This window comes from Malus sylvestris, chromosome 6 (genome assembly GCF_916048215.2).
Source record: "Malus sylvestris chromosome 6, drMalSylv7.2, whole genome shotgun sequence".
NCBI lineage: Eukaryota > Viridiplantae > Streptophyta > Magnoliopsida > Rosales > Rosaceae > Malus > Malus sylvestris.
The window spans coordinates 1,776,906-1,793,074 of NC_062265.1; the positions used below are offsets into that span (position 1 = coordinate 1,776,906).

At 38.7% G+C, this 16,169-nt stretch overlaps 3 protein-coding genes across 3 annotated transcripts; 1 reads left to right on the forward strand and 2 right to left on the reverse strand.

Annotated features, from left to right (window-relative positions):
- Positions 1-655: 655 nt before the first annotated feature.
- On the reverse strand, positions 656-2,005 carry LOC126627476 (protein PAM68, chloroplastic). The gene is made up of 2 exons (XM_050297038.1): positions 1,784-2,005; positions 656-1,350 (listed from the first exon to the last, which is right to left on the reverse strand). Exons 1-2 carry the CDS (start codon positions 1,880-1,882, stop codon positions 769-771), a joined length of 681 nt encoding a protein of 226 aa, XP_050152995.1. The 5' UTR covers positions 1,883-2,005; the 3' UTR covers positions 656-768.
- Positions 2,006-7,577: 5,572 nt separating this feature from the next.
- LOC126626769 (agamous-like MADS-box protein AGL103) lies at positions 7,578-9,084 on the reverse strand. The gene is made up of 2 exons (XM_050296165.1): positions 8,578-9,084; positions 7,578-8,144 (listed from the first exon to the last, which is right to left on the reverse strand). Exons 1-2 carry the CDS (start codon positions 9,082-9,084, stop codon positions 7,578-7,580), a joined length of 1,074 nt encoding a protein of 357 aa, XP_050152122.1.
- A 1,647-nt stretch (positions 9,085-10,731) lies between these two features.
- Positions 10,732-13,237, forward strand: LOC126627509 (cadmium-induced protein AS8). The gene is made up of 3 exons (XM_050297092.1): positions 10,732-11,101; positions 11,243-11,524; positions 12,971-13,237. The coding sequence occupies exons 1-3, from the start codon at positions 10,861-10,863 to the stop codon at positions 12,982-12,984; spliced, it is 537 nt and encodes a 178-aa protein (XP_050153049.1). The 5' UTR covers positions 10,732-10,860; the 3' UTR covers positions 12,985-13,237.
- The last annotated feature ends 2,932 nt before the right edge of the window (positions 13,238-16,169 follow it).

Sequence of the window (16,169 nt, forward strand, 5' to 3'; positions counted from 1 at the left end):
CAATGTATATATCATCACTCTCCAATATGCTTGGATCGTTTCGTTGATCCTTTTTTCTTAGCGGGTCTTGGTATAGTTTCCCGTTTGTATTTTAGCTATTTAGTTTCATTAGTCAATAAATGTGGTGGGAGAGGAACGGACGGGGGGTTTACAGGTGTAATGGTCCTCTCCACTTTGAGGGAGGGTAGGTGCCTTCGCATGCGACTGTTGCCGAAAAGTTAATCTCGCATAATCTTTTTTAATTTGAAAAAAAATATGGGGTATGTAGATAAATATGATGTTAATACATTAGATGTCAGATGTCTTTGAGACGAGAGATTTTCTCATGCAATCTCTGACCACACCTGACAACTACCAAACGGACGAATGATGTATTATTTGAATACATGACAATCATCTATGTCATATGAGGTGCCAGTGAACCAATATATTAGTTTCAAGAAAATTTCTCTCATTTGTGACACCAAATATGTGTATATTAGCATATTTTTGTCTCGAGTTTTGTTTGTGAACATGTAATCACATTAATTTATGTTCGATTGATCTAACATGTTTTGTTAATTCCAACAATTTTTTTTTCAATCCCGTACGAAATCCCAACTCCGTCCCTGTAGATCTCTTAATCTTATGAAGCAAGGGCCAAAAGAAACAATAGTTTGTAATAAGAAAAGATTAAAAATATTTCAAAATTGACTGTACGAGTAAGAAGACGATGCTACAACGATGACTGTAAATTTAGTTGTAAGTTGTAACTCGTACTTGTGGTGCTTAGTCCTTTTTCGATCCACCACCACGAAGGGACTGCCAAAAGACAGGCCAATTTTTTTGAGCTTCAGTCCAACCCAAGAGGGAGCCTTCCCTCATAGGATCCCAGCTGGAGGACACAATCCCATAGCTGACCCCCAATAGGGCTGTCCCAAAGAAGACAAATGACACAATGAAGGGCACCCACGTGGGCACATCAATTTTCAGGCCAACTTTCAAATAGTAAAAGAAAGGGAAAAACAAGAGGCCCAAAAATAATGGAAGCCCAACTGTGAATCCCATCCTTCCAATCATCCTGTTGGTCACGATCTCCGGTATCACTCCTTCCTCTCCTTCCTCCTCATCTTCATCTTCATCATCGTCGTCGTCGTCATCGTCGCTGTCATTGTTTCGGGTCTTCTTCGGCTTCTCGGTGATCTTTTTCTTCTTCCTTGGGGAGGGTCCAAAGCCTCTTGGGCTTCTCAAGGTGGCATTCAAGTGTTTCTGAGTATTTGGCCATTGTTTTGTTGTGGAGATTGGGTACTGGATTTTTATATCTTCTTTTAAACTGCTGGTGATGGAGAGGCTCCAAGGCTTAGCGTCAACCTGCAAGGGAAATTTTAAAGATAAAAACTTTACAAGCAAAAGATTTCTTTTATTCGAGCGATAGTCTAATTCAGTATAAATTGCAGAAAAAGATTCAAACTTAGGTGCGAGTGACAAATCTATTATAATTAAGTTAAATTACACAAAAACAAGCTGCAATTTCCATATTTTTGAAATACAAACGCAAGTTTCCCATTTCCTATTTTATTCTCTGTTTATTTCATTTTTACTAATATTTTTCAGTGATTAGGGGTTGGGGGCACATAAAAATAAAACATTTACTGTCATTTTTCAGTGATAAGAACCTCAAACAATTCAAGAAAAAACCTAGATAATCTGCCGCACTTATTCTTTTTCTTTGTGAATCAAGTGAACAGATATTATGTACCTACACAAGAGAGAGAGAGAGAGAGAGAGAGAGAGTTGGTGATACCTTATTAGATGATGATGGTGATGATATTTGGTGCTGGGAAGGAATCAGGGAGGGCTTGGATGATGACCATGAAGATAGCCCTGCTGCAATTGCAGCCATGGGATTGGTAATTGAAGCTCTGGTTTAGAAACAGCAAAAAGCATTTACCATGGCGGAGATTTGAAGGGCCACGAAGGGATTACAAGTTGTTGGTTTGCGGACAAGGGATAAGGTTAGCTACTTGCGGGTCCGTGGTGATTTGAAGGCCGTTGGATTCCGCACATAACATCTAATACATTGATGGGTTTTTTGTTTTATGATAAAAACAGACACAGTGCCATGAAAGTTCAACTTCTTTTAAAAAATGTCATCGTTTTTTCTTTACGGACTTCAGTTTATTTACGACGATGTCACTTCCTTTATTTTCCTTAATAAAATTCTATTGTTTTTCGTTAAGTTTTTATTAGGGTAAGCTATTTAACTAAGTGCCGGTTTACGTGCTTATCTTTTATTGGTAACACATAATTTGATTTGTAAATTTAATTTAAAATTTTGTCATCTGTTGTGATGCTGCATCTACTGATGCTGAATATGACTGATGTTGCATCTACTGATGCTGCATATAGAGTCTACTACCAAGGTGACCTCTAGGGTAAATCTCTAGGGTATGACTCATTGTAATCTTTAGGGTAAGGGTATGTAAACCCTTGATTTAAGAAATGAGACTAATTGGGGTAATGTCTTTGGTAAGATTTAGATTAGGTAGGCAACACGCATTCTTCTTTCTTGTTGGCTACTTGCTGCAGCCATCCTTCCCATCTCTTTTCCCTCTCTCTTCTCATATATACCCGAACTCACTATTGTACAAATATACATGAAATATACATTGAAACTTTAAACTAGAAACTCTACATGGTATCAGAGCAGGTTTTGTAACCTGCCTCTGGCCAATTTTTTCCGGTGCATTTTCCTTCAATCTTAAGCCATGGTTGAAGAAGATTCAGTAAACATAGAGGGTGACATCTCGCATACCTCTCCTTCAAATTTCTCAGACATCGAGGTTAACACCAATCAACGTTTGTGTTCAGTTCTCTTGAACGAGTTTAATTATCTTCCTTGGTCTCGAGCTGTGTCTCTTGCTCTCGGAAGCAAAGGGAAATTAGGGTTTGTAAATGGAAGTGTGGAAGCTCTAGACATCTCTTCCTCTACATATGGTGCATGGCTTTGCAAGGATTAACTTGTCATGTCCTTGCTGCTCAACACCATGGAGAAACATGTTGTTGAGATTTTTAGCTACTACAATTCTTCATGTGAGCTTTGGAAAGCCTTGCAGGATATGTATGGAAATCAAAACAACTATGCACATGTCTTTCAACTTAAGAATGACATTGCCAGTGCCCAACAAGAAGGGAAAACATTTGTTCAACACCTTGGACGCCTCAAGGCTATGTGGAATGCGTTGGATGTATACCTTCCACATACCACAGATCTTGCCATTCTCTTGAAACGAGCTGAGGAAGACAAAATCTACCAGCTGTTGGGGAGTTTGAACTCCGAGTACAAGGATCTAAGGAGTCACGTCTTGATGAGTCAAAGATTCCCACCTTCAAGAATGTCTATGCAACTATCCAATGAGAAGAAGCAAGGAAGAAAGTGATGAATGTTGAGCACAACTCGAGATTGACTGAGACTCAGGCATATGCCTCAAATTACAAGATCTCAAAGGCTAAGGTGTACAAGGGTAGAAATTCACACCTGAAATGCAAATATTGCAATGGTGTTGGTCATGTGGAAAACAAGTGTTGGGAACTTCATCTTGAACTCAAGCCTAAGTATAACAAAGATGGAAAAATGATACCAAGGTCCTCACAGCAATTTCAACCTTAGTACAAGGCCCAACTTGCTAATGCTCATCCCTCTATTGTCTCACAAGAATCCATAGAGTTCGCTGCCAATTCATTATCTCTTATCAATGAGTTTGCAGCTTATCTTCAAAGCAAGGGACACGGAAGAGGTTCGCAAGCTCAAGGAAATGAAGAGAACAATCATGCAGCCATGTTAGGACAGTTTGCTGGCTTTCTTGTTGGAAATGAGAAAGTTTCACGGGATGAAGCACTAGGTATACTCAAAGCATTCACTACTACTTTATTAACTAGTATTGAAAATGATTATTGGATAATTGATTCAGGAGCCACATATCATATGACAAACAAAATCACAAATTTGCATCATTTTAAACGTTTTTCAAATCTCTCACATGTGTCTGTTGCAAATGGAAAAACTGTTTTAGTTTTGGGAAAAGGAGAAATAAACTTACTCTCACACAAAACACCTTCCACTGCCTTATATGTCCCAACCTTTCCTTTCCAACTTTTGTCAATTGGAAAGATCACAAACACCCTAAACTGCCGTGCCATTTTCTCACCAAATAACGTGATGTTTCAAGATGTTCTCACCATGAAGATGATTGGTGAAGGGGTCGTCATAAATGAACTTTACTACTTGTGCAAGAACGCCTGTTTTACTCAGGCTTTTCAAGCTCAATTGAAGTCCATAGATGAAAACCAACTTTGGCATAAGAGATTAGCTCACCCCTCTGAAGTTATCTTGTCTAAACTGTTTCCAAATTTCTGTGAATCACATTTTACTTGTGATACTTGTCAATTTTCTAAGTTTACTAGATTACCTTTTGGTAACTCAATGCCTAGGACAAGTAAATATTTTGAAATGGTGCACACCGATGTATGGGGACCAGCAATTGAATCAATAGAAGGGTTTAGGTACTTTGTCTTATTTGTTGATGACTTCTCTTGAATGAGTTTTGTGTATCTTATGAAACCAAAAAGTGAAGTCCAAACTATTTTCAAAGATTTTCATATGCATGTTAAAATACAATTTCAATCAGACATTAAGGTGTTGAGATCAGATAATGGCATTGAATTTCTATCCAACAACATGCTTCAATACATAAGTTCTCAAGGCAAAATACATCAAACCATATGTGTAGGGGCTCCCTAACAAAATGGAGTAGCCAAGAGAAAAAATAAAGATCTATTGGAAAAGACTCGTGCTCTTATGCTTCATATACATGTTCCAAAGAAATTTTGGTCATTAGCCATCCTCACTGCCACTTACCTCATTAACCGACTCCCAAGTCATGTACTACGGTTTAAATCTCCCTATGAAGTACTCAAGGGTAGAAAAATTGATTTGACACACCTTAAGGTATGTGTTTGCTTTGTTCACATTCAAGCCTTGAACGGTGACAAATTAGATGCCAGGGCAACCAAGTGTGTATTTGTGGGGTATTCTTCCACCCAAAGGGATAAAAGGAGCTATAATCCAGCCACTAAGAAGTGTGTTGTGTCAAGGAATGTGAAATTTGAAGAAGATTGCCCTTATTTTACTCATAAAGGGAATATTGTAGGTCAGGCGGAGGAACTGTTTGAAATGTTTCCACTTCCTCCGGTCATTAATAATCCAGTGTTTGAAGAAAGCTCAGTTACTGTGACACCAGATATTGAAGAAATACAACCTGACTCAATCTCTGATCATCGTATCCCTGCCAATGAGGGAGACGAGAATCTTGTTTTGGTCATTCACAATCTCCTACAGAGTCTCAATGGCTTAGAAGAAATCCTCCTTGAACCAAAAAACCTCCAACTAGGCTGCAAGACTATGTTACTTATGCCTCACAATATCCTATCAGTGAAAGTATCAGCCTTGGTGAGTTCTCAGCATCTCATACTGCATTTCTTTGTGAAATTGATAAACACAGTGAATCTATAAGCTTTCAAGAGGCATCTTTCCTCCCACAATGGAATCAAGCCATGGCAGATGAGTTTCATGCTCTAGAAGAAAATAAAACTTAGAGCTTGGTTTAACTACCACCAGGAAAAAAGGCTGTTGGAAGTCGTTGGATTTACAAGATTAAATTCAAGGCTAATGGTTCTATCGAGAGACACAAGGCCAGGCTTGTTGCTCGAGGGTTCACTTAAACCTTTGAGGTAGATTACAAGGAAACATTTGCACTTGTGGCCAAGATGAATTCAATGAGGGTTCTACTTTCAGTTGCAATCACTTGTGGGTGGACTCTGTATCAAATGGATGTGAAGAATTCTTTCCTTCACGGAGAGTTACAAGAAGAAGTGTACATGCAGCCTCCTCAGGTTATGATGGTTCTACACAAGGTAATTTATGGATTGAAACAATCCCAAAAACTTGGTATGCCAAGCTTAGCTCAGTTTTAGAGAAGGCTGGATTCCTACGAAGTAATGCTGACTCCTTATTGTTTGTAAGAACTGGCACTAGTGGAAATTGGTGGTGCTTATCTATGTGGATGATCTCATCATCACAGGAGATAGTGCTGCTGAAATTGAGGCACTAAAACTCTCACTACGCCAAACCTTTGCTATCAAAGACCTGGGAAAGCTGAAGTATTTTTTGGGCATCAAAATGGCAAGATCTTCAAAGGGATTATTTCTACATCAACGAAAATATGTATTGGATCTTATTCAGGAAGGAAAAATGCTTGACTGCAAACCTGCCATCACTCCCGTGGACTCTAAACTAAAGCTCAACATAGATGGAGAAGCCATGTATAATGTGAGCTACTATCAACGATTGGTGGGCAAACTTATATATCTCACCATCACACGTCCTGATATCACATATGCAGTGAGCTTAGCAAGCCAATTTATGCATTCTCCTATGGTTGATCATCTTAACATGGTTAAGAGAGTCCTGCATTATCTCAAGGGTTTGATAGGACAAGGAATCATCATGCATAACAACAATTCCACTGCCATCAGTGGCTACACTGATGCAGATTGGGCAGGGAATGCACTTGATAGGAAATTTACCATGGGCTATTGCACGTTTGTTGGTGGAAATCTTGTCACTTGGAAGAGCAAGAAGCAACATGTCATTGCTCGCTCTAGCGCAGAGGTTGAATATCGAGCCATGGCAGCCACTACATGTGAACTTATATGGCTTAAAGGGCTTCCTTCAGACTTGGGGTTTACTAGTACTACTCCCATGTCTCTTAAGTGTGATAATCAAGTAGCCATGCACATTGTTGCTAACCCTGTGTTCCATGAAAGAACGAAACACATTGAAGTGGACTGTCATTTTGTTAGAGCGCAAGTGCAAACTCAAGTCATACGGACCATCTTCACGCGAAGTCATGATCAACTAGCAGATCTCTTTACCAAGGCTCTGGCCTCTGCTCCATTCCATCGTTTTCTGGGCAAGCTTGGCTTGATTAACCTCCTCAATCCAGCTTGATGGGGAGTGTTGTGATGTTGCATCAGTGATGCTGCATATGGAGTCTACTACCAAGGTGACCCCTAGGGTAAATCTCTAGGGTAAGGCTCATTGTAATCTTTAGGGTAAGGGTATGTAAATCACCTTCCCCTTGATTTAAGAGAGGAGACTGATTGGGGTAATGTCTTTGTGTAAGGTTTAGATTAGGTAGGCAACACGCCTTCTTCTTTCTTATCTGCTGCTTACTACAGCCATCATTCCCATCTCTTTTCCCTCTCTATTCTCATATATACCTGGACTCACTCTTGTACAAATATACATGAAATATACATTGAAACTTTAAACCAGAAAATCTACATTATCCTTTTTGAAAACCAAAGCATTTATTTAGTGTCCACGAAACCACTTACATATAAAAGAGTCAATTCACCAAAGGAATAAGAAAGCCACACGTTCAGGAAATCAGATTCCAAGTAGCGTATAAACATGAATCAACTTTACAACCCTAAACATAAATCGATCAAGTATCCTGAGCCCTCCAAATGTTGTTTTATTCGAAATGCCACAAGTTATCATAGAATACGTCATCATAGAACATGTTCTGTGGGTGAGATGCAGCAAACTTCTGATCGTATTCGGATGATGAAGCAGAAGTTGCTGAATTTGGACACTCCAGATAACTCGGCTGCATTGTCACAGAGAGGGGATGATCGTACTCATACAAAACGGTTCTCAGAGGAAGCGCGTCGATAGGCTTAGGGTTTTCAAAACTTGGAACAACTGCTTGTTGTTGCTGTTGTTGAAATGCAGCACTTGAAAATATTGAGTCATACATGCATGGTTGCTGCTGCATGGGATTATAGAAAGTTGCATTCTCGTCCGTATTTCCATATGCCGCAGAAATATAATTATCGTTAAAGATCTGATCATGCTCCCACGTAGATATTTTGCAGATGGAGTTCGAAGCAATAACTGGAGGAGTGTACTGAATGTTGTTGGTCTGTGATGTGCTTGCAAATTGAGTCCAATCATCATTCATCATCATCGAACAATAACTGGGTTTTTGATCAGATAATCCAAGCATCTGGGAATACTCTTGGTTGCTTTGAAACATGGCCTACACATTATTGAGGAAGGTAGAGCTAGCTTTGATTAGTAACTCTTAGGCATTGGTGCCAAGGATTAGATGGGTTTGGATTTGATAACAATAGATTTAAACGTATGACATTTCACGGATAAATAGATGTCAACTTTCAAAATTTGTATAAGTTGGAGGTCGAAGGTGGATTAGTCATGAAACCCTTCCAATGTACACACAATTGGTAGGATGATAATTTCCTTTGTGGCTAATCCATCTTACGCCTTGAACTCATACAAAATTCAAAAATTAACGACAATGCATACATTAAATTTAATAAATACATGAATTAAATTCATTGAATCCTAAACACCAGATGTTGCCCTAATCACTATATATATATATAAAAAAAAAATTCGTCGAAAATTACCTAAAGAAAATAGTTAGACATATGGCAATTAGAGGCACTCACCATTGGTGGTATAGTCTCTTGCACAACAATTTGCTTTGATTCCTTCATCGTGCTATGCATCTCATGAGCAGCTACAATTTTGTTCTCCAAATTTCTCAAAAGGTCAAGCATTTGCTCTGCTGAAAACGCATTGAAACGATCATCCCATGCAGGATACTTCTCTTCACAAATCTTACTACGCAGTTTCCCAATCTCTTTCTTCACTTGAACCGTTTGCGTGGCATAGAAGTCACCCAAACTTTGAACTCTCTTTACTTTCGATGAATTCGATTTGTACTTATCAATTATTTCCTTGACATCTTTAAATTCCTTAGGAAAAGTTGCTGCTGTGCTCAGTTTTCCCTTGGTTTTCTTCTCGTAAACGATAGTACACACCTTCACATCACAAAGTGTTTTCAAATCTCCTGCCTTCTTCAACAATCCATTTCTTCTCTTTCGAAAAGTAACCTTGCGCGAACTTTCGTTTGGTATTAGCTCTAACGGTAACTTTGATTTGCGTCTACCCATAATAGTGTAATTTTTCAAACCTGTTGGGATAAAGAGTTAATCCGAGAAAATAAGATTTATTTTCATACAATAGAGTAAAGAACAAAAAAAAAACTAAACGATAAGATCAAAGTAAGAACAGTAAACAAGTTTAGGTTGACACATATAAAGTCAATATGAACAGTAAGCCGTGAATCAAGTTTAGTACCAATCTCATAACCGATTAGTCTTCCTTCTTATTATCCCTTAATCAAGTTTAGGAAAAAAATTACAATACTAAGACACTATGTATCAACTGAACTAATAACTACATTTAAGGATGAATAATACCTTAATTAGTCTTGAAATCTTGATGGCGTCTCTTCTCACTATTTAGGGTTAGAACTTAGAACCGATTCAGGAAAAAGGGAGGTTTAGGGTTCTTTAGATTAGGTTAGATCGAATGCAGATAAAAAGGAGGATTATGGTTCTTTATATAAGAGAAGAGACAGCGCTTTCATCTTATCAAAAAGAGGTAACAAAATCGTACAGATGATTTTTTTTGTTTTACTTTCTTTACTGATACATTGTTAATTGATCAGAATCACCACAAAAAATCTAATTAGAGATGCCGAATCTCCATTCTTTCCTATTTTCAGCCAGCATTAATTAAGAAGAAAGTTTTTATATTGTTTTTTCTCTTTCCTTTTTGACGAAGGTGTTCTGATAAACGATTTTGTGCAAAAAGGAGGACAACAATTAGCAAGTTACGATTATCCACCATTTTCGAGCTCAGAGAAATTATCTAGAATTTTATCCTATCTATGATCACAATCAAACAGACTCATTAGTTCGAAGTATCAAACTTGGAACCTCTCACATTTTTTTATTTATTAGGGAGGCGCTTTCCGTGCAAGCTCATTTTTTATTGGTAACATATAATTTAGTTTGCAAATTTTATCTTTCTTGCATTACTCTTTGTTAAAATCCAATATGAAATAGGTCATAGATACGCCAATCAAGATTCTAGGTGTAGAAAGATCTGAAAATCCTAATTTGACTAGAATATGATTTGTTTTTTTGGTCAAATAATAGATTTTGTTAAATTAGATGTTAAACTAGAACATGATTTCTAAATCTTTTAAAACCCTTCTTTAAAATGTTATTATTGCACCATGACTTGGATTCAAATCCTGCATGCTCTTTAATCTAATATCTAATCTAATATTTCTATTGTTTGAAAAAGAAAAAAAACTAAAACTAGTCTTTGACCAAAAAAAAAAAAGAAAATTTAAAAACACCTCTACCTGGTATGATATGAAGAATTTATTGGAAAATATTAGTATTTATGTTTATTTTAGTATTTAGATTTTCCTTGTTAGTTTAGGAATTGAGCTTAGTCCATCCGAGTTAGAGTTTTTTAGGTTTAGTTCTCTATAAATATTGCTTGTAATTTAGTTTGAGAAATAAGTCATTCATAATGTAATCTCTTGGAGTTTTGTAGTCGTTTTGGCATTCTCGTTAGTTTAATAATATTCCTATTATTTTATTAATTTTGCTCGTTGCGCACTCTGATATTCAACTAAACGAATTTAGCCACAGATAAAGTTAGATCATCGAAAATTAATTGAAAACTTTTTATTTTAAAAATTGACAAATATAAGTCCATATTTGCAGTTAACTACAAGAACATGTAGCTTATTTCGAGAGAGCCTCCATATCTATCTCAGTCTCAGAGCTCAGTCTCTCTGGCAGATGAGAGAGAGAGACCCATAAATACCCAGAAATTCAGAAAAATACCCAGAAAATTGGGTGGTAATGATCATAAAAGGAGTGTTCAGGAGGTACGAAAGATGGAACCCAGTGCATCCAACGAGTGGAGCATTTTGGGGATTGGGAGTAGGCATTGGTTGTGGGGTTGGATGGGGTCCTGGTTTCGGGCCTGAGGTAATTGGTTATGTCGGAGCTGGCTGCGGTCTTGGCTTCTCCGTCGGTTTCACTCTGCTGGGTGCCGGAATCGGTCTCCCTGCCAATTGGCTCTTTCACCTTCCGTATAGTGGTTGGCATCTCCTTTTATTTTCAATCTCTACTTTTTCTTTTGAGTGCAGTTTTATGATTCGAACGATATTCTAATTTAATCTAATCTAAACTTCGAGGAGCGGGATTCAGTACTGATATAGCTTTTTATTTATTTTTTCAGCTGTTATGGCGGCAAGAAGTAGTGCACTGGAGATTGGCCAATCTAGTGGCTTTCCTTTCTCCAAAAGCATTGCAAGGGAGGGCTGGAACAGCATTGCACCTTGCATCACAAACCTGCAAAGGGAAGCCGGTGGAAGATTCTCTAGCTTTAAGGACCAGCATCTCTTGGTCTTGGAGAAGGGGGTTGATTTATCTGACTTGAAGAGCCGCCTAAGCGTTGGTACTAGGTCTCTTTCCCAAGGTGTCGAAGCATTTCGCGGACGCTTCTTCCACTTTCCCAAAGGTATATATGCCCACACACACAACTTGCATTGTAGTTAACGGTTAACATGTAACTCTCTGTTATTGGTTTAATTAATGCCTTCATTGCAGTAGTTCTTTTGTTAAACCTCCAATACCTATAGGCGTTGTTTGGTATCAAGGGTTGGATTGGAATGGACAAGCCTCTAATTCAAGGCATATTAAAGTTAGAGGAAAATGATTTTCCAATTTTAGGGGATAGAAATTTAGAAGGGTATTTGACATGAATGAAACTTCTCCCTTGATCCTACCATTTTGGGAAGGATTGGGATGGATGAGTTTTCATCTCGAGCAATCCATCTCCTACCTCCAACTTGGTCTTCCTTCAACATACCTTGAAAATAATATCTTATCCATTCCAATCAATCATCTATACCATACGCGACCATATATTCTCCTAAGGATTGGTTTTGTCAAATTCTAAAAGGAACAAATTCTCTCTGTCATCGTACCTTAGTCAGTACAAATTCTCTAAGTATCTCAGTAAGTACATTTGCAAATTGGAGCATGAATTCTTGGGTTCTAATAATCCAGCTTGCGGTCATGCCGTAGCCTGAAGTTTTATTTAACCACACTGATTTAAGTTCAAACAAACAAACCCGAAAATTGGTAAATTGATGATTGGCTGCTTGATGCCTAGTCATTTTACTCGTTAGCTGGCCAGCAGGCAACGCCATTTTCTCATAAACCAGAATGGCCTGTTATGGATGTTTGATCTGCTTGCAGACTGGTATTTTATTTGAAAATGTGTGTTAGGTATTGGTTGAACCACATTTTATAGGAGTGAGTGGACTTAATATCTGTCCTCTGTTTGGCTAATTCCTGATGATTTCTAAACGACAACCATATTTGATTGTGGAACAGAATTACATAAGTCACATGAGAGGGTGGAAATGATAGTCTCTCGAGACATTTTCAACCATCTTACTTGTAAGAATTTAGACAGCTAAGATAAAACATTATCAGCTTTTTCTCGTACAAAGAAAACTGAGATATGCCCGATACACAAACGTTGTCGATAACAAATTGTTCTTGCCTCATTCTTTCCTTTAGGTTCCCTCCATGATACTGCAGCTTAGATTATTCTGAATGCTTGAGAAGTTTTAAAGATTTTTCCGAAGCATGTCCATGGATTAATAGTAAGGCTGCTAAGAGTGCCATAATCGCCCACCCCTTTTCCGATTTCTACACCCCTTATTTTCCCACCTGCACTTCAATCACAAAGTCTCGAAATCAGAGTGATGGCGTTTGCATTTAGCTGTCCTTTGTGATGTAGTTCTCATTCAATCACTGATGACTTTGGTATCTTATGTAGGCCCAGTAAATGTCTCGTTAGACCTGATTTTGATTTGCTTGTTCCTCTTTCTGTTTCATTTGTTCACTCTAGGAAGAAAAACAAAATAATGCATCTGCGTTCCTTTGCTTTCAGGTACAAAAGATTAACAGCGTGGAGAGTTTGATTGTCTGGTGGATACACCATAAGGGTTGTAAGCATTCATACACTGAATTCATCTCTTTTTATTATCATCCTTGATGTAAGTGAGAAACTTTGGAGGAAGGTTCCATATAAGGATACTTGGGTTGCAGCCTTTAGAGGAGCAGCGCTTCTATAGTACTGAGAAAGCCTTTGTTTCAGTAGATGTGCAGAAGACCTTGTTTTATTACCTGTGATAATGTACCTCCAATAGTTCCAACACGAGTTTAACTCTTCTTGCGAACTTCATTTTCAGTTTAGCACTCCGAAATAGTCATCTTGCACTCCTTCCCTTACTCTTTTTTTAGGGAGGAGCACGAGATGATTATTTTGGTGTTCCAATAATAGCTCTGTTTATGGGTTTATGAAACTCAATACGTTTGAAGCCGATCATGGAGTTCTATCGCTTAAACCTCTTTAGGTTGACTAAGCAATGCTAGTCTCTCTTGATGCATTTCTTACGCGTATCAGCAGTCTGAAACAATGAAAAGACTAGCCTTTGTCAGTGAAACCTGGGAAGGATGCTTGGTAGTCTATGATTTGACATGAGGAGGGATTCAACTCCGGAGAATAACATGGGCGTCTTAAGAGAAGGAACCTGAAGGCGCTGTTGGCGGCGTCAACGTCTGTGTTCACTGCTAGGCAGAGGTGCTTCCTCACAAAATCACGACTGGAGATTCAATAGACCCTCAGGCTCCGCCTCAGCGATCGCCATGTTAACTAACTATATACCTAATTAGGCGCTCTTGCTCTTGCTCTTGTATACATATACGTATATCTATAAATGTATATAGTTAACAATAATTGGAAGCATAGTTGGAGTTGGATTTGGAGTCCAAAGAAAGGGAGGCTAATTACGAGAGAGGATCCTAGCCGGATCCTCTGTGCGATCAGAAATCATTGTAAATTTTTTTATTTAAAATTGAATACAGTACCTGACAAAAACTAGCTGCATGATGTACGATGAACGGATGTGATTTGAGGATCTCACTCTCTAATTACGGTGTTATTGTTCATCGGGCAGGCTAATCAGATTATATTAAGACATATTGATAGGATACCTATTGTACAAGTAAACTTGGCGTAGCGTAGGGTAATTAACAAAAAATACATATCTGATTAATCTGTTATATCATTAAACAAAACCCGGGGCTGCCAACTCCATGGACGTTTAAGCCCATCTCTTGTCATGACGAGATGCCGGGGAAGGTAGTGGATTTAATTGATACTAATACCGGTGCGTGGAGAAGGAGTGTGGTTGAATGTTGCTTTGGCCAGGATGAAGCTTCTCAGATTTGGAGCATGCCGTTAAGCATATTTGGATGCGAAGATAAATTAATATGGCATTACTCGAAGAATGGTTCTTTCGGTCCAATCGGGATATAAGGTTGCACAAGAACCAGGTAAAAATGGGGAACTTGGACGAAAAGGTATGGGGGAGGCTAGTGGGGGCAGAGAGGTAGTGAAGTCGTGGGAATCTATTTGGAAGCTTGGACTCTGATGAGATTAGTAGGTGGCTAGTGTTTGGGCCAACTTGGAGGCTTTGAAAATGTAGGAATGCCATGGTGTTTAAGAAAAAAATAAAATAAATACATCTGATTGAGGCTGTGGCGTTGCTGCGTCAATAACGATGAGAGTATGGGGAGATGGAGGAATGGGTAGAGGCAAGTGTTGATGAGCAGCGGCGGCCTATGACCACTCCCATGGCTGTTGCGGAGTCCTCGTGGGAGCGCCTTCCTTTCCGTATTGTTAAGATAAATTGTGATGGTGCATGGAGGAAGGAAAAATGTGGTTTTGGGTGGGTGGCAAGGAACTTTGCCAGAATTTTCCGTGCTGCTGGTGGGATTGGAAACTATCCTTGCACATCTAATTTGATGGCAGAAGTGGATGTAGTTAGGGCGGCCCTTGTAGCTGTTATGGAGAAAGGTTTTTTGGATGTACAAGTATTGGGGGACTTTTAGGTCGAGGTGGACTTACGCTTTGAGAACGTCCTCTTGTCTCTCTTGGAGCGGGTTCGCAACAAGTCCCGGGATATCTTGAAAGAGATAGCTTGTCTTAAGAAATACTCTGGTAACATCAACGGCTCGAAGATAGCATGAAAGATCAAGATAATGACTTGCTCAAGTGAAGTGTGGTGTGGAAGTTAGAAGATTATCAATTTACATGAGAGATAAGGTTTGCATGGTTGCATGGCATTCTTAGCTACATGATTTGGGCTTTCCTAGTGACACACCCTGACCTAAATCAAGGCATGACACACCCCGACCTAAATCAAGGTGTGACACACCCTGAACTAAATCAAGGCGTGCTGGCCGTCACGCCTTGATTTAGGTCGGGGTGTGTTACCTAGGGTGATAGTAAGGCTTCTAATGGTTGAGGTGTCACGTCCCGATCCCAACATACGTTGAGAATCGACACGTGATAAGGAAAATAACGTCCGTTGAATACGGTATAAGTTAAGGAATAAAATACTTTAACTGATAAACCAAAATAATATGAAGGTGGCTAAATTCTCCACTAAATATTTACAAATATGTACATCCCAAAAAGAAGCATAATCTTTGCTTTACTAAGAACAAGATTGAGGTGCTCAAAAGAAAGCCCCAAAGATAAAGTACAAGATAGGATATAGGGGTAACCTAGTACTCCAAATCTCTGATAACGGTACTGCTACCCCACCTACAAACCTTTCGAAGCTACTCAAACTTGTTACCTGTAAGATCAGTGCCTACACCATCGAAATGGTGCACCGGGCAAACAAGAACCCAGATAAGCTACAAAGCTTGTGTGAGCGATAAATAATACAAGTATATGATACTAATAATAAAACCAACCATCATTCACAATTATAAACCTTGAATATAAATCATTTATAAGAAATCGCTACCAAACCTTGCAACCTCCGAAGAGGTCACACATACATCCAACGAGTTTTCTAAATCAAAACTCAGAGTTCTCAAAGCCACATTCACAGATATATTCAAAACTAGATTATGAGAGACGTCGTTCGGCAGAAGCCTACGCAAATGACCAATTAGGAAGTGGCCCCCCAAAACAGATCAACCAAGCAAAGCCACCCCTAAGAAAGTAACCAAATAGGTAGTGACCCCCAAATGCAGATTAACCAAGCAGAGTCACCCTTATTAAATAACCA